General features: G+C 35.0%; 1 protein-coding gene across 1 annotated transcript in view; it reads left to right on the top strand.

Moving 5' to 3' along the window:
* Positions 1-23,515, top strand: part of MMS22L (MMS22 like, DNA repair protein) — a 104,941-nt gene that overhangs the window by 7,037 nt on the left and 74,389 nt on the right. The window contains exons 6-12 of the mRNA XM_054722491.1: positions 53-230; positions 3,708-3,798; positions 5,554-5,684; positions 8,815-8,928; positions 16,077-16,253; positions 19,902-19,964; positions 22,719-22,838. Coding sequence (XP_054578466.1) covers positions 53-230; positions 3,708-3,798; positions 5,554-5,684; positions 8,815-8,928; positions 16,077-16,253; positions 19,902-19,964; positions 22,719-22,838 — 874 coding nt within the window. The remainder of the gene's footprint in view (positions 1-52; positions 231-3,707; positions 3,799-5,553; positions 5,685-8,814; positions 8,929-16,076; positions 16,254-19,901; positions 19,965-22,718; positions 22,839-23,515) is intronic.

The raw sequence follows: 23,515 nt of genomic DNA, 5'->3' as shown, positions 1-23,515 counted from the left end.
ATGTAATCATCCAGACTCTGGTGGCTTATTGTATCTAATTGTTTTTTTTTAGGTTCCTTACAGTACAGAATACTGAGAATCATGGTCCTGTTCATCCCTATGAGGCTTTGGAGGCTCAGCTTCCCTCACTATTGGTTGATGAGCTTCATGGATTACTCTTGTATATTGGACACCTATCTGAACTTCCCAGTATTAATCCAGGAGCATATATAAGTCAAAATCAGATTCAGGTTTGCCTTATTTAATTTTTAGGTTATCAGTTTTTCTTCTTACAAGGATTATTTATTCAAGAATGGAGGAAATTAGTAAAGAGCATAGCTCTTCCAGATTGCTTGAGTTGAAATTCTGGCTCCTCCTTTTATTAACTATGTGCCTTTGGGCAAGTAATACCTCTTGTCTCATTCTCCCCATCTGTATAATTGGCATAGCTTCCTAGAGTTATTGGGAGAATTAAAAAATTAAAATGAATAAAGCATTTAAAACATAGTATACACTAAATCTGATAACTTCTCTATTCCAATTTATAACAGTGCAAATGTTTAAAAGTTTCAAATAAAATAACCTTTATTTTCTAAAATATGTGTCATCTTTCCTTTTTTTTTTAAAGATTTTAAAATTGATTTTTCGAGAGAGAGGAAGGTAGAGGGAGAAAGAGAAACATCAGTGTGAGAGTGAAGCATCGATTTACTGCCTCCTACTCGGGGATGCACACGCCCTACTCGGGGATCAAGCCCACAACCCTGGCATGTGTCCTGACCAGGAATCCAACCAGCAACCTTTCAGTGCACAGGACAGTGCCCAACTAACAGAACCATACTGGCCAGGGCTCCTTACTTTTTTATTATAGTAAAATTCAAGATTATTACCTTATAAAAGTTACACTTTCAAAACCACATCATTTTGTCTATTCTGACCTTTGAGACTTCCAGAATATGATTAAGATGGGTTTTTTTGTTTTGTTTTTTTTAAATATATTTTTATTGATCTCAGAGAGGAAGGAAGTGGGAGAGAGAGAGAAACATCAACGATGAGAGAGAATCATTGACTGGCTGCCTCCTGCACTCCCCGCACTGGGGACCGAGCCCGCAACCTGGGCATGTGCCCTTGACCAGAATCGAACCTGGGACCCTTCAGTCCGCAGGCCGACGCTCTATCCACCAAGCCAAACCGGCTAGGGCTGATTAAGATGGTTTTGACTGCCCTGGCCAAGTGCCTCCGTTGGTTGGAGTGTAGTCTCATACACCAAGAGGTTGTAGGTTCAATTTCTGATCAGGGCTCGTACCCAAGTTGCAGGTTTGATCCCCGGTCAGGAGGCAACCGATTGATGTTTCTCACTCTTCTTTTCTCTCTAGAATCAATAAAAACATATCCTTGGGTGAGGTTTAAAAAAAGATTGTTTTGACTAATGCCCCTTTTCCCCCTACCTTTTATGATTCCATCTGAAGTTATTTTATTTTTTTAAATTTGTATTGTAGCATAACCCAGCTTCCTGATATAATTAACAAATTCTCCATAGAATAATGTGTGTTTAAGTGGATGACAAATTATGCTTCCCCATTGATTCCCTGAATTTTTAACCTCTTTCATTCTATTTGACCTCATCAATTTGAACATTTAGTTTTTAGTAACATATTTGTCAAAATGTAAAGTACAATTAAGTGTTTATATATTTCTGTGAAATTTAACAACAAACAAATATTGACTCTTTATAAGGGGTCAATATATCTAACAATAAAAGTAAATAGGGTTTCAATTGAACTCAGGTTTATATGTATAATCCATAGAAAGCATATAGGTAATTGCCTTTAATTATATCACTTAATAAAGACTCATAGGTAGATCTTGGGGAAGGGATAGTTTTTCTTCATTTTAGTCTTTATAAATTCAAATCATTTTTATTTTCTGGACATCCATTAAGTGGTTAAGAAAATAATATATCTAGGAGCAGAAATAAAGATTGTGTGCTCCGGTCCTCAAATTAGGTTTTGCCCTTCATAGGCTTTCCAGTTTAGCAAACTTGAAAAGATAGGTTATTTGAAGATCAGAAGACAATTTTTAAAGCAGGAGAATGTAGTCTTCAACACATAAATAAATTATGCACTAAAATTCTCTTCTAAAACAACAGCAAAAACATCTTACACAATAAAAAGCATCTTCCAATATTTTATATATTCTATTTTACCAGTCTTGTATATGAAAAGTATTGATTTAATTGGTATTTTCTGTTAAGTATGTTTTATTTAGTGTTTTGGGGGAACTTTTTAGAAATATTATTTGGGTATTATGTATTACAGATATTTTATCTTCAGCAATTAAGCTGACTTACTAGGTTAGATTGAAGTTTTTTATATAGTTATTTTTTTTCTTTTGTATCTGTGCTGATGTTAAAAATATACTTGTTTTTACACTTATCTATCTGATTTATCTTTTTAAAAAATAATTCTGTGAGGTGGGAAATCTAACTTTAGTTTCTTACAAATGAATAAGTTAATTCTGTCTTATTAAATGACCCATGCTTTTCCCACTGATTTGGATACCACATTTATCCATTTCTCTTCCCTATGTTTGCTGTTTTTTATTATCTATTTTTGAGCCTGTATTATTTTTTAACGTAGTGTTTTATTTTATTTGCATATTTGATATGGCAAGTTCCTTCTGCATCATTCTAGTTGTTTTACTAGAACATGTATCATTGTTTTTATTTATATATATTTTTAAAATATATTTTTATTGATGTCAGAGAGATAGAAACATCAGTATGAGAGAGAATCATTGATCAGCTGCCTCCTGCACTCTTCACACTGAGGATCGAACCCACAACCCAGGCATGTGCCCTGATAGGGAATCGAACCGTGACCTCCTGCTTCATAGGTCAACACTCAACCACAGAGCCATGCCAGCCAGGCCTCATTGTATTTATTTTTATAGTGATACTAAATGCTGACTGGGAGTAGGTTATTGATAGCTAAGAGCACTGGCTTTTTAGTCATAATTAGATTTGAATACTAATGTGAAAATTGAAAGGTAATTTCTTTACCTCTTTTAACTTAAAAGGCATGACAATAATGTCTGCATGATAGTTTAAAGTTCTCTTGTTAACATTCTTAGTAGGAGTTCCTGGGTATGTATTACAGTTTTTAAGAAAATATGTTTTTATTGATTTCAGAGAGGAAGGGAGAGGGTGAGAGAGATAGAAACATCAGTGTGAGAGAGAATCATTGATCAGCTGCCTCCTACATGCCTCCTACTGGGGATTGAGCCCACAGCCTGGGCATGTGCCCTGACTGGGAATCCAACCGTGACCTGGTTCATAGGTCTATGCTCAACCACTGAGCCACACCAGCCGGGCTAAAAACATATTTGCTAACTAAAGTCTAAAACAAATTCATGCAAATAAGTGTTTTTAAAATTATTTACTGCTTTTCAGCTTTAGTAGAATCAGAAGTTGGTTGCAAGGGTCCTTTACAAATTTGTTCAGCAGCCCCAAGGTGGGTCTCTCTTAAATTAGATGAAAATATAACCTATCCTGCTTTCAAAATCTCTAGTGAAAGGATCTTCTAATGAACAAGATAAAGGTTTTCCTTAAACTTAGTGGTAGATTAATTGATACTTTGTCATGGTGCTGATAGAGGGTTGTTGTGATATGCTATCAAGTACCTTGTGACGTATTATGAATTCTCAGTCACAGTTGATAATGTCATTCACAGCTTTTCCCACCATCCTGGCATTTATTACATCTCCACTTGGATATCCATTGGCTGGTGCTAGAAATTCTTCATATGCTTGGTGTAAAATTGAGTAAGTTGATAGATACTTGATTTATGTCCTTTTTCTAATCTAAACTATTATTGTGGTTTTTTTAACTACACAAGTAATAAGTGCTTTCTGATTTTTAAAAATCAAATAGTAACCTAAGTAAAAAGTGAAAATCTCACTCCTTTTTTCCAGAGATAACTACTGGAAACAACTTGGTCTGTTTATCTTTCTATACTTTCTATTAGTGTATAAATATATGGAAACTCATTGGTAGGATTTTTGTTTTGCTTTCTAACCACAAATGCTGCTGTCATTGTTCTGTGTAGGTTTTTTTAGAGATTTGTTCATGTTCATGCATATAGTTTTACTTTATTCATTTAAGGGCTGTATGTAAAGGGTCTATCATAATTTATTTAGCCAAGTTTTTTTTTTTAAGTATTTTAATTATTTCCCTTTTTTGATATTATAAATAATATTACACTGACCATCCTTGTGTGTGTGTGTGTGTGTGTGTGTGTGTATGTATATATATGTATATACATATATACATATATATACACACACATTGTTCAATATGTATTCAAGTTATGCTGTGGAATAGATTCTTAGAATTGGGGTGGCATATTGCAGTTTTAATATTGTATATGCTCTATGTTGCTGTAGAGTAAATTTCCCCAATTTGTACACACTGTCTGTGAGCATTCCTTGCCTCGTACTATTTCCAGTAACAGATATTATCAATTATTTTTCTTTTTTTGCCAACAAATATGTGAAAAATGATACTGAATCTCTACTTTTGCAATTTCTTGATTACCGGTGAAGTTGAACATCTTCACATAATTTTATTGTCTCTTTATATTTTCTCTATTACTTAGTTATTCATGATCTTTTGCAAATTTTTCCTTTTTTTATTAGTATAAGTTTGTAACAAGATAGTAATCTTTTATTTTATATGTTGCCTGTTTATTTCTTGGTCTTGCTGTTTGGCATGTTTAGGTTCTATTTTTTTTTAATTTAATTTTATTGTTTAAAGTATTACACATAGTAGTACATATATCTCCTTTTTTTCCCCCCCATTGACCTTCCCCCCCAGTCTAGGTTCTCTTTTTAAGTTTAGCAATATTCTGGAAATATTTAGTTGTAAAGTAATTATTTAGGTTATAAAGACATCCATTACCTCAATATCTGCTTTTTAATTAATGAATAAATACAAAAATACATATATGTGTTTATCTATGTATACTCATATATATATATATACACACACAAATATACAACGATGTACACAAATACATAATTTTTTTCTCTCAAGTGAACTCTGTATTTTAAATATTTTCTTAGAGCAAACTCTGGTGGACTTATTCTGCTATAGATACAAATTTTGGTATCTTTTGTTTGCTTTACTTCATGCAATTGGATATGGCTACTTTATTATTGTTGTTAAAAGAATAATGTTGTACAGGTTTTATTGGCTAGAAATGAAGGTGAAGAATTTCTAGTGTTTACCCTCTTTTTCAATTTATTTTTATTTTTTTCTCTTAAGTAATCTTGCATGGTTACTTTTCAAAGATGGCCACATTAACAATACAGAAGCCTGTTGAATGGTAATTGGAAGGATTGAAACGTTTTTACATGATGTTTATCAGTGTTCATATAAGAAAGGAATTGTAAAATTTAACTTCTGCTTGCAAAAATTTGCTTTTAACTATATGTTACAGTCTTGTTATAACTTAAATGTGTACAGTAATTTTTCTCCTACTGTAGTTTTAAATAAAATTCATTTTATTACATTTTTAGAACATGTTGTATATGGTCATCAGTTTATGAATCTGGCAGGTGACAATTTAACCAATGTCAGTCTATTTGAAGAGCACTGTGAAAATCTCCTTTGTGATTTAATAAGTTTGTCACTCAAGAGGTATGACAAGGTAATGCTTTAAGAGTTTATTTGTATTTTTGCCACTTAATGGCAATAGTCCTTAATCTATGTGATTTAAGCTTTAAGAATTTAATCTAAATTAAAAAATTATCTGGGAGTTTAATGGGAAAGAATTGATTTTAAACATTTAAAAGAGGCTGGAATTAGTGTTTTAGAGCTGTTTTAAGCCTTTTCATCGTGTCAAAAATAAATGAAAACAGGATGTTTATGATAATGACTAGAATTTAACTTTTGTTTACATCGGAGAGGCCAGACCTTTAATGATCTAGTATATTGCTATTGCATAATGAAAGAGATGAGTAATTAAAGTTAGTTGACAAGCTTAAAAGGTGGTTTTAGCCCTAGCTGGTTTGGATTAGTGGATAAAGCATCAGCCTGCAGACTGAAGTGTCCCGGGTTCGATTCCAGTCAAGGGCACATGCCTAGGTTTCGGGCTCTATACCCAGTAGGGGGGCGGGCAGGAGGCAGCCAATTGATGATTCTCTCTCATCAGTGATGTTTCTATCTCTCTCTCCATCTCCCTTCTTCTCTGAAATCAATAAAATATATATTTTTTTAAAAAGGTGGTTTTAGTTGACAAATTTTAAGGATAGTTTTCATGAAAGTTCTGGCATCACGGTGGAAATTACTTGTTTTTACTAAATTGTATTTATATATAGTGTTTAATACAGACAGATTTAAAGGTGTTACAGTACACACTCATTTTCAAGTAATGGAAATATATAGATTGTCATCACTTATTTCCAATTACAAGCATAAACCTTACTAATAGACAATCAGGATTTATAATTTTTTAAAATGTAGATTGTTCACATATTTTCAATATCTTAAATCTAATCTACATATTTATAATTAACAGGTATATATTAATCAGATATGGTATAGTAATATCTTAATGTATTATGTTAGAAATGCATATGTAATGTATGTGAAATAACATATATTATGAGATTTAGAAGTTTATAAGTATAGACAATATTAATATTCTCTGCATTATTTGGGGTCATTGAGGATACATTTTTTATAAAAATGGTAAAGCCCGGCTAGTGTGCCTCAGGGTTGAGCATCGACCCAAGCAACAAGAGGTCGCTGGTTCGATTCCCTGTTAGGGCACATGCCCTGGGTACAATCTTGATGCCCGGTGGGGGCCATGCAAAACACAACCGATCGATGTTTCTGTGTCATTGATGTTACTGTCTCTTTCCCTCTCCATTCCTCTCTCTCTAAAAATCAATTAAAAAAAAGAAAGCAACAGCTTTAAAAAGAATATGGTAAAATTGCTTAACTTTTATATAGCCCTAATAATTGTATTTATTCTGACTTATAACTATTTTTAGTCTCAACAGTGAATCAGAAGTTATTTTCTAATATTTTTTTTTATTACATGTCTTTTTATTATGTCTGATGGATTAGATCAAAGTTAGGAAACCATGAAGCTGAGGTCAAATCTAACATACCCCGTGTTTTTGTAAATAAAACTTTACTGGAACACAGCCTCATCCTTTTTTTTTTTTTATGAATTGTCAGTGGCTGATGCACAACAATGGCAGAATTGAGTAAATATACAAAGACTATATCATGAATAAAACTTCAAATATTTATTACCTAGCTTCTTATATACAGAACTAGAGGCCCGGTGCATGAAATTCATGAATGGGGGCGGGTGTCCCTCAGCCCAGCCTGCACCCTCTCCAATCTGGGACCCCTCGAGGGGTGTCTGACTGCCCATTTAGGCCCGATCCCCGGACATCCCTCTCACAATCCAGGACTGCTGGCTCCCAACTGCTCGCCTGCCTGCCTTCCTGATTGCCCCTAACCGCTTCTGCCTGCCAGCCTGATCACCCCCTAACCACTCCCCTGCCTGCCTGATCACTCCCTAACCACTCCCCTGCCAGCCTGGTTACCCCTAACTGCCCTCCCCTGCAGGCCTGGTCCCCCTCCAACTGCTCTCCCCTGCAGGCCTGGGTTCCCCCCAACTGCCCTTCCCTGCAGGCCCGATCGCCCACAACTGCCCTCCTCTGCTGGCCTGGTCACCCCTAACTGCCCTCCCCTGCAGGCTTGATCGCCCACAACTGCCCTCCCTTGCAGGCCTGGTCCCTCCCAACTGCCCTACCCTGCTGGCCATCTTGTGGTGGCCATCTTGTGTCCACATGGGGGCAGGATCTTTGACCATATGGGGGCAGCCATCTTGTGTGTTGGAGTGATGATCAATCTGCATATTACTCTTTTATTAGGTAGGCTAGAGGCCTGGTGCATGGGTGGGGGCCAGCTGGTTTGCCCTGAAGGGTGTCCCAGATCAGGGTGGGGGTTCCCTTGGGGCGTGGGGTGGCCTGGGTGAGGGGCCTGTGGTGGTTTTCAGGCTGGCCACGCCCCCCGGCAACCCAAGTGGAGGCCCTGGTATCTGGGATTTATTTATCTTCTACAATTGAAACTTTGTAGCCTGGAGCGGAGCCAAGTCCTCTGCTCCCTCTGTGGTGGCAGCCATTTCTGTTGGGATTTATTTATCTTCTATAATTGAAACTTTGTAGCCTTAAGCAGAGGCCAAGCCAGGACAGGGTGTGCGGAAAGCTTGACTTCCTCCATCGCCAGTGGCAACCCTAGCCTCCTGCTCTCTCCAACTCTGTGGCTGCCGCCATTTTTGTTGGGATTTATTTATCTTGTATAATTGAAACTTTGTAGCCTGGAGTGGAGGCCTCCGCCAGCCAGGGTGTGAGGAAAGCTTGGCTTCCTCCATCGCTGGGGAAACCAAGCCTCCCTTCTGCTCTCTCTGTGGCCACAGCCATCTTGGTTGGGTTAATTTGTATACTCGCTCCTGATTGGCTGGTGGGCGTGGCCTGTGGGTATAGCGGAGGTGTGGTCAATTTGCATATTACTCTTTTATTAGGATGTTTGCTGAACATTAGATAATTAAAGCAGAGGATTGTTTAAGTTGAAAATAAAATTCTGTACATTTGGTTTTACAATGGGAATTTTTAAAAGTTCATGAAATGGCACGTTTTTTATGAATAATTTTTTGTAAAGCATAAATTTTAAGACATCTAAGTAATTATTATAAAATACTTAGAAAAATGTGTGGCATGTAAAATTCTGCTCTAACTCATTTTGGTTATTTTCTACAGGTTAGGCCTTTTGAAGCATTAACGAGTGACCATTGCCCATGCCCATGCATTAAAGAATTATGGGTTCTACTCATTCATCTTCTAGACCAAAGAAGTAAATGGTCTCTCTCAGAAGTAAGTTGTAAAATTGATGTATTAGTTATTGTAACTAATTATATTAAATTTATGCAGTGGTTTTGGCCAAAAAAATCTACAACGTTCCTTCTTTATAAGACAACCACCACCACCACCAAACAGAGCATTAACTGAAGACTAAATACCTACTACATTTTTAACCCTAAGTTGATAATATGAAATATCTAAGAGAAGTGTAAAATATGGCTGTCTTATTTTCTTAAGGGCTTTTGGGGGGTTGTTGTTCTATTAAGAATCTGTTAGGCTAAAATACTTATTAATCCCTTCAGTAACTCAAGAAACATTTCAGTTAGGAAATGTGTCAGATTTAGATTTGGGAAGAAATAAAACAGGTTTCTGTTAATCAATTTTTCAGTATTATTTCATGGAGGGATGAAGAAAAGCACAAAGAGGAAGATAGGACATTTTCTTTCACCTCATTTTGAGCAAAGTCTTCATAATGGGGCTTTATTTAATTTCAAGTATTATCGATTAGGAGAAAAAGAGAAATATCCATAGGCAGAAGTAAGTATAAACAATTCATTGTGAAATGATACTTAAAATGCTTTATGTTATATGAATAAATACTTTTAATATTTTATGGGTCTTTTAGTTTTCCCAACTTTTCACAATTTGGGGTTTGGTTACTGCTATCTAATTTTAATAATAACTATTTTTGCAGTTTTACAAGTACTGTATTTATTTATTTATTGCTTTTTAAATCCTCACCTATGGTTATGCTTATTGATTTTAGAGAGAAGGGAAGGGAGAGAGAGAAAAGAGAGAAACATTGGTTTGAGAGATAATATCATTTGGTTGCCTTCTGTACGTGCCCAGACTGAGGATCGAACCCGCTACTTGGGTATGTGCCCTGACCGGGAATCGAACCCGCAATCTTTTGGTGTATGGGATTATGCTCCAACCAACTGAGCCACCCCAGCCAGCTAGGGTCCACTTTCTGTATTTATTCTGAGTTATTTTAGCAGTAAATTTACTAAATATAAGTAAAATAAAGTAAGTTTACTAAGTATAAATTTCTTATATTTTTACTTTTGAGTAAGAAAATTTTTTTTCATGGTACTTTTAACTGTTAGTATAGTTCAGCTTTCTGCAAGATTTAAATATTACAAAGTCTTAGGAAAAATTTTCCCCCTTTGATTATTTGCCAGGGTATTTTATTTCAATGACATGGTAAAAATCAATTTTCTCATTTTCTGCAAAGCTTCTTATCTTTATTATTTAAGAATTTTATATTTTTTAGAATTGTTCTTATTTTATAAATTTCAGACTTGAAAGTGTGAACCACACGTAGTGTAAGCATGTTTATACTTGTTATTAGAATTTTTCTAGATTTTAAACAGAAAAGTAGACATAATTTAAAATGTTAATTGTAGAAATTTGCGTAGTAACATATATAACCTAAATGATTTGTATGCTCTTCATTTTATGTAGTAACCATACTTGTTTGTCTTAAAATAATGTCTGAAGCCATTTTCTATTTAAAATAGTACTAAAATTAAGTTATATTATTCTCAGATTTCAAGGCCTTATTTGACTTGAAAGTCAAAGTAGAAGTTTATATTCCTGATAGTAAGACAGTTTTATCTTCCTGTTAAAAAATATATAATCTAGCATAATGCTGGGTATCCTGTATGAAGCATTTTAAGTGTGTCAGTGAGCTTGTAGAAAGTAAGAAGTACTAAGGCCAAATACTAAATATAGATGGGAACTCAGGTCAGTTGAACACTGAAGCTGCCTTGTCAATTTAGAGGCAGTTGCTGAATTGTATAAACTTGAACATTAGCTTTCATACATTATAAGGTACAAGACAATAAATCTCAGAGTTTACCCAAGTCAGTACCCTACTAATAATATACCACTATTCTTAAATCTGAGTTCCCAAAAGAATGAACTCAAAACTCAACTAAATTTGTAAGGAAAATTGTCTGTCTTTAGCTGTGGTGTATTGCAGTTCAAAGTTACGTATTTATTACTGCAAGCCAGTGAGTTCATGATGCCTTAGATGGTACTAAAAATTTCAAGCCAGTGACTTCTAAACCAGTGACAGTGTCTAATAGCCATGGAGAAGAGGTGGATGCTTAAACTCGAAGCTTCTATTCTAACCTCCAAACCATAGAACAGCAAGAACAAAGAAAACTACACAAAAAACATGTTGATAGCATAACTACAAGATAGGGATATTCAAAGTTGTAAATTAAAAGTAAAAGCCACCAAAGCTCTACTACAAAACTTTCTAGCAAGCAAGGGTAGTCAGAAAAATTGCTCAGAGGAGAGAAGAAGGGAGCTAACAGTAGTCATAAAAGTTGGTCTAAAACCATTGTCAGAATGCGAAAATACTGAAAAAGTTTCCCGATAGATCAGATAACTGATTATAGGATAGGAACATAAGAGTGTGTGCATTACATGAGGAGGCAATCTTTGAAGATAGAGCTTCTGGAGAGTACAAATGCAAAAGGAAGTGCCTCCTCTTTGCTGATTGAGTGGTGACAGTGACAGGAAGTAAAAGCAGAAGATGTAGGGTCTTGTAAAACAAAAGAGAAACAAAAACAAACAAACAAAAAACTAAAAAAGAAATAACTGAAACCCAATAAAGAATGGAATTTTGGTACATTGACAAAAGAGTGCTCCACTGAACTAGGAATCTTAAAATAGTCCAAATCTACAAAATGAAAGGAAGGAAATGAAACAGGTCTTTCTAAAGTTACTATAAGAAAATAGAATTGATATACTTTAGCCCATGATACCCTTTCTCCCAGAAATAATTATAAAGCAGAAGAAAATGGTAAGACAACACTTCAGACTGAATTTAATAGACAGCATTTGGGTCTGTAAAAAAAAAAAAAAAATCGCCTTGAATGAGCTATTCCATTGTTGAAATAAATAGACCAAAAGCCAGGAATGAATGGAGTAAATTAAATGTAGGAGAGAAATGGAAATAAAAATCATTTAGAATTGACTAAATTATAAGGTCCCGAAGGAGGATAGATCAACTGAAAATTTAATAAGGGGCATGTAAGAAAAGCAACCAAAGGAATAAAAATGAGATAAAGGAATATAAAGGGTTAGAGAGAAAATGTTTGAAGTTGAAGATAGGCAAAGAATAACCGTCTGTTTAAATGGAGTCCCTGAAGAAGAAAAAGCGATGGGACATAAACTGACATTCAAAACAATGAGTGAAGCCAAGAAAACATTCCAGAAATAAAGAACTAAGTCCACATATTGAGAAAACCTACTGATAACTGGAAAGATTAACTCCATATAATCCATGCTAAGACATATAGCCTGCTAAAACTCTGACCTCAGACATAAAGAAAATGTCTTCAAGTCCTCTAGGAAATCTGCGAATCTTCCAGGCAAAAAAGACACAATAACTTATAATTGCAAAATAATGGGACCTGCACTAGACTTCTCAGAAATGACATTTAAAAACATGACAACTGTGGAACATGTAAAAAAACTCGGGAAACCTTCCTCAGGAGGACAGAGGCAGAGTCTGTGATCCAGAAAAGATCATCTGAGCATTCTGACACCCTGATCCCAGACATTTATCCCCTAGAACTGAATGAATTAATACGACACAACAGAAAAAGCCTCATCTTAGAAGCAACATAGATCCCACCTTTTACTCTATGGAGATCATATGGACAACTATGAGATACTCTCTTAATAAAAAGCTCAGGACTAAGAAAAAGGGACAAAACCAAAAGGAAACAAAAATGTCCTAAACCAACAAAGAAGCAAGTTAAAAATTACTCTTTGCACTGACTATCTGACATGCAGTGGCTTTAGGGACCAATATGGATATGGATTAGCCAAGAAAGAAAAACAGAAAAATCATTTGAAAGCTTCAGAAGGAACAGGGAAGCTTCTATGTTTCATCTGCCTGGGAGTTCATGGTATCACAGAATGCTAATAGTAAGCTAAGGCTCATATAGGGTCATTCTTAGGAGGTCTCCAGACAGCTGAAAACAGATATTTCCTTTTTTCTATCTTACCAGTATACAAGGATTTAAAACATTCACAGTGTAACAATGCTAATTTATACAGTATACTCAGTTTGTTTTTAAAAAAAGAAATCATATCTGTGTATTTGTGTGTACACTAACATTCTTGCAGAAAGAAATATTTAATTTTCCCTACCCCATCCCTGGAATGAAGGCGGGAAATACTGAATGAGATTTGAAGTTTTCCCACTGAGAAAGGGACATTTTCTGCAACCAGACCAGTGTTTAAAAGATTAATGCTCTAAGGAAATTATCCAAAGGGGTGAGGCAGTTCAGGGTTATTAAGTTATTTCAGATGTCTGGGCCGCTTTGTGAAGGCAATAGGATGTTGCTTTTCGGGAACTCAGGATAAGAAGCAATTGGAGAAGCCTGTGAGAGGCTTAGGAATTTTGGGAAATTCACACCCCAAATTATGTGGGAACTCTAAGAATGAATATAAACTAATTTAATCAAGGACATACTGTGTCCCAGAAAATATTCTAAACATGTAGCTAATACTGGATGTATCTGTATGAGTGTTTTCCTAAAAACCCAACCCTCATTATCCAGTAGATTTCAATTAGACTTCAATTCAATTTCCCAGAAGAGAAGGAAAACTAATTATTCCTTGAGTGATATTGCTTATGTGCCAGAAAGCAGAATGGGTGTGAGATTAAGTAAACTGTTCAAATAACAGTCATGATATATAAAGGTGGGTTTCAAATGTAGATTTATTTGATGCCACAGCCCATGTTTGTTTTTGTGGTTTTTTTTGCCACATGATTATGTAAGGAAGTGCATGTTTAAATAGTTAGAAAATGAAGGAATAACTGAAATAATTTACTCTTTTTTTGGGGAAAGAGACCTACATATATTTTATGTGCACTCTCATATTCCCAAAAGTGCCATGAATAGGTAGGGGACACCTGTGCTATACCTTGTGCAATATGATAGAGTTTTGGGCCTGTACACATTATATTTCAGCTGCCATGAATACGTGTATATGTATATATGTTGCTACCTTTAAGCATCACAAACAGAATGTTGCAAAAATTTTCTGTAAAATACATAAATGCAAACAAAAAAGACTCAAAAAAGTTGAGATATTGTCAACAACCTTATGCCTAATGTGAACATATAAAGTGGACAAATACCTAGAAAAAAATCTTACTAAAAGGCATCAAGTGTTCAATGGTAAAGTAGGCAAATTGTTTTATCATATAGTCATATACTGGAAAATTCTGTTGAACTCTGGTTGCCCCCATTAACTTGGATCTATCTCAGAAACACAATGTTGAGGAAAAGGGGCAAGTTACCAAAGAATAGAAACAGACCACTTAATAGACACTTCTCCAAAGAGGACATAACCGATGGCCAATAGACATATGAAAAGATGCTCAATATCACTAATCATCAGAGAAATGCCAATTAAAACCGCATGAAATATCACCTGACACCTGTCATAATGGCTGTCATCAATAAATCAACAAACAACAAATGTTGGTGAGAATGTGGAGAAAAGGGAACCCTCATGCACTGTTGGTGGTAATGCAGATTGGTGGGAAGCAGTATGGAGTTACCACAGAAAATTAAAAATGGAACTGCCTTTATTTATGTTTTTAATATTTTTTTATTGAGGTATTATATGTGTACATATCTTACCATTACCCCCCACCCCACACCCACACATGCCCTCCCCCCCCAGAGTTTTGCGTCCATTGTTTATGCTTATATGCATGCATACAAGTCCTTCGTTTGATTTCATAACTCCCCCACCTCTCCCAACTTTCCCCCTGTAATTTGAAAGTCTGTTTGATGCTTTACTGTCTCTGTATCTATCTTTTTGTTCATCACTTTATAATGTTCTTTACTATCCCTACATGAGTGAGATCATGTGGTATTTTTCTTTCATTGACTGGCTTATTTCACTTAGCATAATGTTCTCCAATTCCATCCAGGTTGCTGTAAATGATGAGAATTCCTTCTTTTTTATGGCAGCATAGTATTCCATTGTGTAGATGTACCACAGTTTTCTGATCCAGTCATCTGCTGATGGGCACCTAGGCTGTTTCCAAATCTTAGCTATTGTAAATTGTGCTGCTATGAACATAGTGGTGCATATATCCTTTCTGATTGGTGTTTCTAGTTTCTTCGGATATATTCCCAGAAGTGGGATTACTGGGTCAAATGGGAATGGAACTGCCTTTAGACCCAGCCATTCTACTTCAGGGAATATATCCAAAGAAACATGAAACACTAATTCGAAAGAATATATGCACCCCTGTGTTTATTGCAGCGTTATTTACAATAGCCAAGATTTGGGAGCAGCCCAAGTGCCCATGAGTAGATGAGTGGATAAAAAAGCCGTGGTATATTTATACAGTGGAATACTATTCGACTATTAAAAAGAAGGAAGTCTTACCCTTTGGTACAGCATGATGAACCTGGAGAGTATTATGCCAAGTGAAATAAGCCAGTCAGAGAAAGACAAATACCATACCATTTGACCTACATGTAGAATCTACTGAATAAAATAAAATAGAAACAGACTCAGGTACAGAGAAGAGATTGACAGCTGTTAGAAGGAAAAAAGGTTGAGGGGATTAAGCAAAAATACAATAAACAACACACAGACAACAGAATGGTGGTTACCAGAGGTAGAAGAAGGTAAAGGGGGATAAATGATGGAAGGAGAATTGACTTGGGGTGCTAAACATACAATACAATATACAGATGATGTATTATAGAATTGTACACCTGAAATCTAGATAACTAACCAATGTCACTCCAATAAATCCAATTTAAAGATAATAAAAACATGCATTAAAAACACACACAAAACAACTGGTGAAGCCAAAAATAACATGATTTGGGCTTATATACCCATGTGGCACAACTTACAAAAACAGGGAAATGATTTATTATGAAACTCAGGATAATGGTTACCCAGGTTGGGAAAAGAAAAATACTATTTATGTTCTAATTCTTAACATGGGTATTTTTTTTTTTATTCTTTAAGTTTTATATATTTTATATTCTCTTTTGCATGTATAGTTCATTATAAAAATGGAGGGAAACACCCAAGTCAAAGGTTATTGTATCAGTGTCTATTTTAATTGAATCATATTACCTCTGTTTCTATAGTCATTTTGGAACTGGTTGAATAAACTACTTAAAACACTCTTTGAAACATCAAGTGAGCAAAGAAGAACTTCTGTGCCTGCAATCCAGTCCAGGGATCCATTAGGTTTTAGTTGGTGGATTATTACTCACGTAGCATCACTTTACCAATTTGATCGCCATGGAACACCAGATGAAATGGTAAGATTTTATTATTTTTTTTAATTTTCTTGTATGATCACTTAATACATATTTTTGGTAGACAAATTAGAAAGTAAGTGAACAGAAACAACAGCAAAAATCAAGTCATTAGCCTATAGAGATAAATTCAGTTTCTGAATCTAGAAGCTGTAGACCTTCCTGTAAACATCTTGAAAAAGCATAATCTTTATGTTTTTATTGTTTAAGAAAAGCAATTTGTAGAAGAGTTGGGATCTAGTCCTGGTTCTGCTACCAAGTAGTTGTATGACCTTCAGTGAATTACTTAAAACTTTCTGGGACTTTGTTTCCTCATTTAGAGATCATGGGAATGGATTTTTGAAAGATTCCCTCTATTTCTAAAATCTGTAAGATTGCCAGAAGGAAAGCATATTTCTCCAGACCTACCTGTGAGGTTTTTTAAATCCAGATTTCTGGTTCTTAACTCTGGAGGTCCTGACATGTTTCTTGTTGACAGATTTTCTTCTTTTTGGAATATCAAACAGAGTCAGCTGAGAAATCTTCATGGAATCTGAGGGGCAGTTAGTGTTGACATTGTGTCAGAGAAATGGAAAGGGCCTCACGAAGTCCTCTAGATGATCCCCCTAGTAAAAGGCTTGTTAAGGGGATCTCAAGATAAAGTAGAGTCAGAAAGTGCTCTGAGAAGTTCACACAGCTTGGTATCAATGCATTTAAGAATTCTACCATACATTGAACAAGGTCAATAGAATGAACTTCTTAGAGAAGAATTGTATGTCCTTTGTTTCTGTACCTGAGTCTTTACCATGCCGATACACAGTAAATACTCAATAAATGTTAACATTTACCATTTCTATAGTATCACTTTTATAGAGTATGTTTGTGGAGTAATAATGTTTCCCATCTTTTAATTACTAGAATACTAGAACAACATTAAAGAACTCAAAGACTTACCTATAATTCTAAGGTCTTTACTTAGCTTTTTCATTTCAATATGGACTGTGAAATTATTTGGTGTGGCCCTGCCAAGGCATTAGGAGTAAGTTAATTAAATGTTTGACCAAATATAGCAGGGTAATTTTTAAGTTGATAATTTTGTATGGCCCAAGAATGATGTTATAAATATCCAAATGACCCTTGGCAGAAAAATGGTTCCCCATCTCTGCACTAAAGAATTATCTAGGGTGAGAGGATGATATGAAGTAATAATGGTTAGTCATATGTTCTGCAGCAAAGAAATACCTCTGGTTTTGTGTTAAATATAGAATTGTTTTCATTTTTAAATGTGAACCATTTTGCCCCGAAGATGAATGTGAAATCCTTTACATTTTAAATAGGTTTCAATATAGTTAATTTTTTTATTTTAAAAGTTACTGTAAATGGACTTTCGCTATATGTGGATTTAAATCACAAAACTTGCCAAGTGTTTAATATAGGCCTATAAGGAAATTTGGTATCTCACTTCTCATACTAGAGGCTTTCAGTTTTCTTGTATTTCTGTTTTTCATGCTTTTCTTTCAACCTGGATGAGAGTATGCTATCCTCTTACAATCCAAATCATCTGTTTTAAAAGCAGATATAATTTACTGAGAAAAATAACAGAATTACCCCTTGCTCATAACATAGTATAGTCAGTCAGTCCAGCTGATGCTTGTCTTTGAAACATCTGAAATGATGAGCAGATAAAAGGTGTGAAATGTAACTTTAAAATGAGAGTTATACCAGGTTACCTAGTTCACTGGAAGTGGAGAGTGGGGGCTCTTTTACATTTTTGGTTTGTGGACATATCACCTAGGCCAGTGGTCAGCAAACCGCGGCTCGTAAGCCACATGCAGCTCTTCGGCCCCTTGAGTATGGCTCTTCCACAAAATACCACGGCCTGGGCGAGTCTATTTTGAAGAAGTGGCGTTAGAATAAGTTTAAGTTTGAAAAATTTGTCTCTCAAAAAAAATTTCAATTGTCATACTGTTGATATTTGGCTCTGTTGACTAATGAGTTTGCCGACCACTGACCTAGGCCGAAGTTCAAGTTGGTGTTTAGTTTTGATAGTGGGCTAAGAAATGTAAAACACAGTCCCAAATCCATGACTCCCTACTTTTGTTTTTTCCTCAGTGGAGTTAAGTTATGTATAACTTAGTATACAGAAAAAATATGCTATAGCTGTTGAAAGTTAAGTTTTTCTATGGAAGAAATATCTGTATTTTGAGACATTCTCTTATTCAGATAATTTTGGCATGATATAGTTGCCATTCTTTCCTCTTGAGTTATAGCTTATTTTTGTTTTAGAGTATAAACACAATATTGATCCATAGAGTTTAAATTCTTTGGACAAAAATTACACTCCTTTATAATTCATGTGATTCAAATGCCTTGATAGGACATAATAATTGAAATATACTCATTCACACTATCAAATTATGAAGCTAAAAACATCAACCCTGTCATATTCCTGCCTGTTTGGGACTAGTGGTACTGTTTTCTTAGTACAGAATGATAGAAAAGTAAATTGCTCAGAGCTGAGGGAAGGCTTGTTAGAAAAAGAAAATCAGTTGCTGATAACTTGGTATAATGGAAGGAACACTGGCTTTGGAGCCAGACCAACTTGGATTTGACTCATATATAGATGATCTTTCTGAGACTTAATTGTGTTATCGTTGAAATGGGTAAGGTTTTCCTGAGGAAGTAATAATGTAAAGACCCTCATTTTTGAGAACCTTTTAGGGCCAACTACTAAGCTTGAGGGGACAGTCCTTAAGGCTGCTCTCGTTTCTGACACCAACTGCAAGCTCAGGAATTCCCAAAACTATCATTTACTTGGACTTACAGAACTTACTGAATGCTGTTATACTCACAGCTATGGTTGTTACAGGGAAAGGATTTAAATTAAAATTAGCCAAGGGTACATAATGCAGAGATCAAGGAAGTACCAAATGTGGAGTTTCTGTTTTCCTCTCCCCCTGGAATCAAGACATGCTAGTCTCCCGGCATCACGGTGTTGCAGTGTACAGACTGAGTGTCAGTGGACTTAGTATCCTAGGAGAGGTCTGCAGGCTTTTTTGTTGGAAACGTGGAGTCCCTTTCAGTTTCTAGCCATTGTGAAATATTTTGGCTCTGAGAAAGTTCTTTCTGGCTCTCTTCTTACTTCGGAGAAACTTGTAGATAGTTGATGTTTCTAGTAAATGACCATTACCTAAATAAGATCACTGTGTAAATTTTTTCTTTTTTTTCTGTAAATTTTTTAGTTACTTGTTTACTGGAGTAGACTGTCTTGAGGTTGTTATGCATAAAATGAAGGAAAAAGTCTCTGGTGAGTAAAGTACCAGAGGAAGGAAGAACACTCAGGGAATAAAAACTCCAAAAAAATAAATAAATAAAAGCTTTTTTTTTCCTATTAGATTACATCTGATAGCAAAAATTAAATATTTGTTAAGACATAATTTTATAGAGGAACCACTGTTTAATGAAACACCTTACAAGGACTCTATTGAATTGGAATAGTTGTAAATTTTTCTACTGAATCTCAACTAACTCTGCCCAAGTAATTTTAGACATTCAAGAAGTTGTAGTGAGGTCTGATGTTGGACAGAATGTTTGTACTTCACACTATATCATAATTTTAATTTATAATTATAAGTAGTAATTTTGATGCAATAATATTTTCTCCCTTCCTAGAGACAAATGGAATCAAATTGGAATTTTGTAGAAGAACTGCTGAAAAGGTCCATCAATGTACAGGTATGCACTCACTTAAAATGAGACGATTTGTGGGCTTTGCTAAATTTTTATGTTACAGAATTTATTTGTAAGAACCAAGCAAACTTAACATGATTTAAATAACATACTTAGTTTACTTACTAATAACCTGTGATAGAAATCATCATTCTTTATCAATGAAGTATCAACCTATATTAGTTCCTATTAGTGACTATCCTTTGAAGGTTTTTTAGTTTTAACACTGAGTTGCCAGTTAAAGGACAAAGATAATTACCTAGTTGGTGACTTTGACAAAATGTATTTTAAAAAAGTAGTAGATGCTTCAGAACTCTAAGCCATTTCTTGACTGTATAATATCAAGTCTAGGAAACACGATGAGGGAGATAGCCAGTGGCATTGGAAATTCAGCTCTGTTCTCATCACAGCAGGAAGGGGACTTGCCTTGCTGAGCAATTTGTCTTACAGGCCTGAATCATACTCTAGCTGATAAGGTCCTAGTTTTTGAGCCTTCATTTCATACCTTATCATTTTTCTTTCTGCAGAGCTGTTAATGTAGTGCTTTGTGGCCCACAGGTCAGATTTGACCTCCTTTTAAAATAGTTTTAAATGTGCTGTTCATCACATCTTTAAACATACTGTATTGTAGTTCTATACAGTTTTGTCATACAAATTATTTATGTAAGAGTTTACGGGAAAATTTTAGTAAAGAATTTTTTAAATTTGGGAAATAGATTACTTTTCTGTTAAAAATAAAGATTGTTAAAACTTGAAAAGGAATAGAAAGAAAATATGGTAGTAAAAGATTGCTATATACGTAGCACTCAAACAACACACAGACAAATGCACACACATTTATTTTATAGCCTTATCTTTGAGAATCATTTAATAGCTTGACATTTTCTTTTCCCTGTTATCTGTTAACTCTTAATATTTTTAGGTGAAACATATAAGTGCATTTAGTTATAAATTTTCTAAGTATGAGCTAAGATTTCTAGGTTAGAAATCCAAAGACCTTTACATACTTCAGTTGTATCAGAAACAAAAGAGCTATTATCCCAATTATTATAAAAGTTTTTGTTTATATTTATTTTTTCTATGTCATTTTAATTGGCTTTATTCTTTGTTGTTTTTAAGAACATACTGACTTAGTAACTCAAAGTTTCTTGCATGTATTTTTTACTTCAAGAATATAGGGAATCACTAAAAATGGTCATTGTTTTTTACAAAAGCTGTTAATCCACTCTTAATGTCTTAGCATAGGTTAGAAACCTCATAAGCTTACTTTCAGCTCTAACAGCATTCCTTAAAAGGCTGTAAAGGTTCATATGGATAAATATCCATTTACCTATAGTGGTCAGGGACAGCAGGAGAATTTATCATCATCTTTTTTCCATAGAAAAATTCTTTATCCTGCTGCACTTCTTAAAAGTTTAAAATATATATACTCTGCCAATCCTCTGGTTTTTAAACGAACAATTCTTAGCCTGGCCGAGGTGGGTCAGTGATTGAGCATCTATGAACCAGGTCACGGTTCCATCCCAGGTCATATAGCACATGCCCGGGTTGCAAGCTTGATCCCCAGTAGGGGTGTGGAGGAGGCAGCCAATCAAAGATTCTCTCTCATTCATGTTTCTCTTTCTCCCTCTCCCTTCCTCTCTGAAATTTAAAAAAAAAAAAATAAAATTTTTTTTTAAAGAGCAATTCTTGTATTCTTACAAAGAATTTGACCTAGCCTGGTTGATGTGGCTCAGTGGTTGAGCATCATCCCATAAACCAAGTGGTAAGGGGTTTGTTTTCCGGTCAGGGCACATGTCCAGGTTGCAGGTTTGATCCCCAGCAGGGGGCGTGCAGGAGGCAGCTGATCAATGTTTCTCTCTCATCAATGTTTCTCTCTCCCTCTCCCTTCCTCTCTCTCTAAAAATCAATAAAAACATTTTTTTTAAAAGAATTTAACCTAGTACTTAAGTATGATCTTGGGATTTGTGTACATCTTAATTATTAAATCATTTTTGTTACCTCTTTCTGGTTTGGGTTTTTTTTCCAGTCTCTGGGTTTCCTACACCAATCATGAAAGACCTATTGTAATCTATAATAATAAAAGGGTAATATGCTAATTAGACCGGAGATCCTTCAGGATGAAACCGGGGCTGGAGAGAAGCTGCCTGGGTCCCGGGTGCCTGCCGGCCGCGGAGGGAAGTATGGGTCCTGTGCTGGAGCAAAGCCAGTGCTGGCAGCTGGGGGAAGGAAGGCCTACTCTTGCACAAATTTTCATGCATCTGGCCTCTAGTTTTTAAATACTTGAGTTAAAAATAAAATTCAGTTATATAATTTCCATGAACCGAATATATTAACCTTTTGCACTCAGGTGTCGAGTGTGACTCGACACGGTTAGCATCGGTAGCAGCTCTTTTTATACTCTTGGAATGTATCAATAATTTGAAATATAAAAAAATCCAAATAAATAAGTTTGTATGAAAAGAAACTCCAGTTTTTTATTCTACTGCCGCGCTTTGTAAAATCTGGGGTATTTAAAAAGTTAAGTCCCGAGTAGAATAAAGGAATCGAGAAAAAAGCAAGCAAGTGCAAAGGGTTAATAGTCACTAAAGCATTTTTAGACATATACCTTCCTGACTTAGACTTTCTGGTCTGAAGATAATAGTGGGTATGATTTGGTGATATGTATTCATATTCTTTTTAGAAGCAGGTATCATGTAATAATAATATTCATGTTGCTATAGTCCATTTACTTCTTCACAATTTAAGTTTATTTTTTAGGATGGTATACTAGAAGAGCAATTACGAATGTATCTTCACTGTTGTTTGACACTTTGTGATTTCTGGGAGCCAAACATTACAATTGTCACCATTCTATGGGAATATTATAGTAAGAACCTGGTGAGTAAACAATATGAATTTGTACCAGGAATTTGAAGAATTTGTTCATGATATTTGAGGAATATTTTTATGGCTTAATTATGAATAGTTATAGATTTTTCTTAAATAGTTAATTTTTCAAAGTAGATAAGAATAGCTCAAGAATAATTTTATCTTTCACAAACATTATCTAGAGCATTGTCATAAGGGAACAGAGCATTTGGTGTCTCTTAAGAGTGACAGTAAGCAAAGTAGCTAAAATTACAAACTCCGCCATTATTAACCAGTATACCAGAAAGATGTTTTTTTTAAATCCTTATTTATAAGTATTTTTTTAATAACTGGATTGTTTGCAACACGTTGAACAATTAACGCTGTCCTGACTAATATGCAGTCTTGGCATTTGAGTAACCTATACGCTATTTGGACAAAATTGATAATACCGTGGAACTCCAGAAAAGGGAGTATCTGATCCAGTGTATGGACTTTTGGAAGACTTTATGAAGTCATCATTTTAAACTTGGCCTAGGGAATGAGTGGAATTTTCCAAATATGGAAGTAAAAGAGTATCCAGGCAAAAAGAAAGTATGAACAAATGTATGGAGATATGAAAAAAAATATGTTTATACCAGGTTTAAGAGTTCTGAGTGCTGGGTCTGAGATAACTGTGGAGAGAGAGAGGAAATCAGGACACTAGA

The sequence above is a fragment of the Eptesicus fuscus genome, chromosome 10 (assembly GCF_027574615.1).
Source record: "Eptesicus fuscus isolate TK198812 chromosome 10, DD_ASM_mEF_20220401, whole genome shotgun sequence".
NCBI lineage: Eukaryota > Metazoa > Chordata > Mammalia > Chiroptera > Vespertilionidae > Eptesicus > Eptesicus fuscus.
This window is presented reverse-complemented; position numbering and strand designations above follow the sequence as displayed.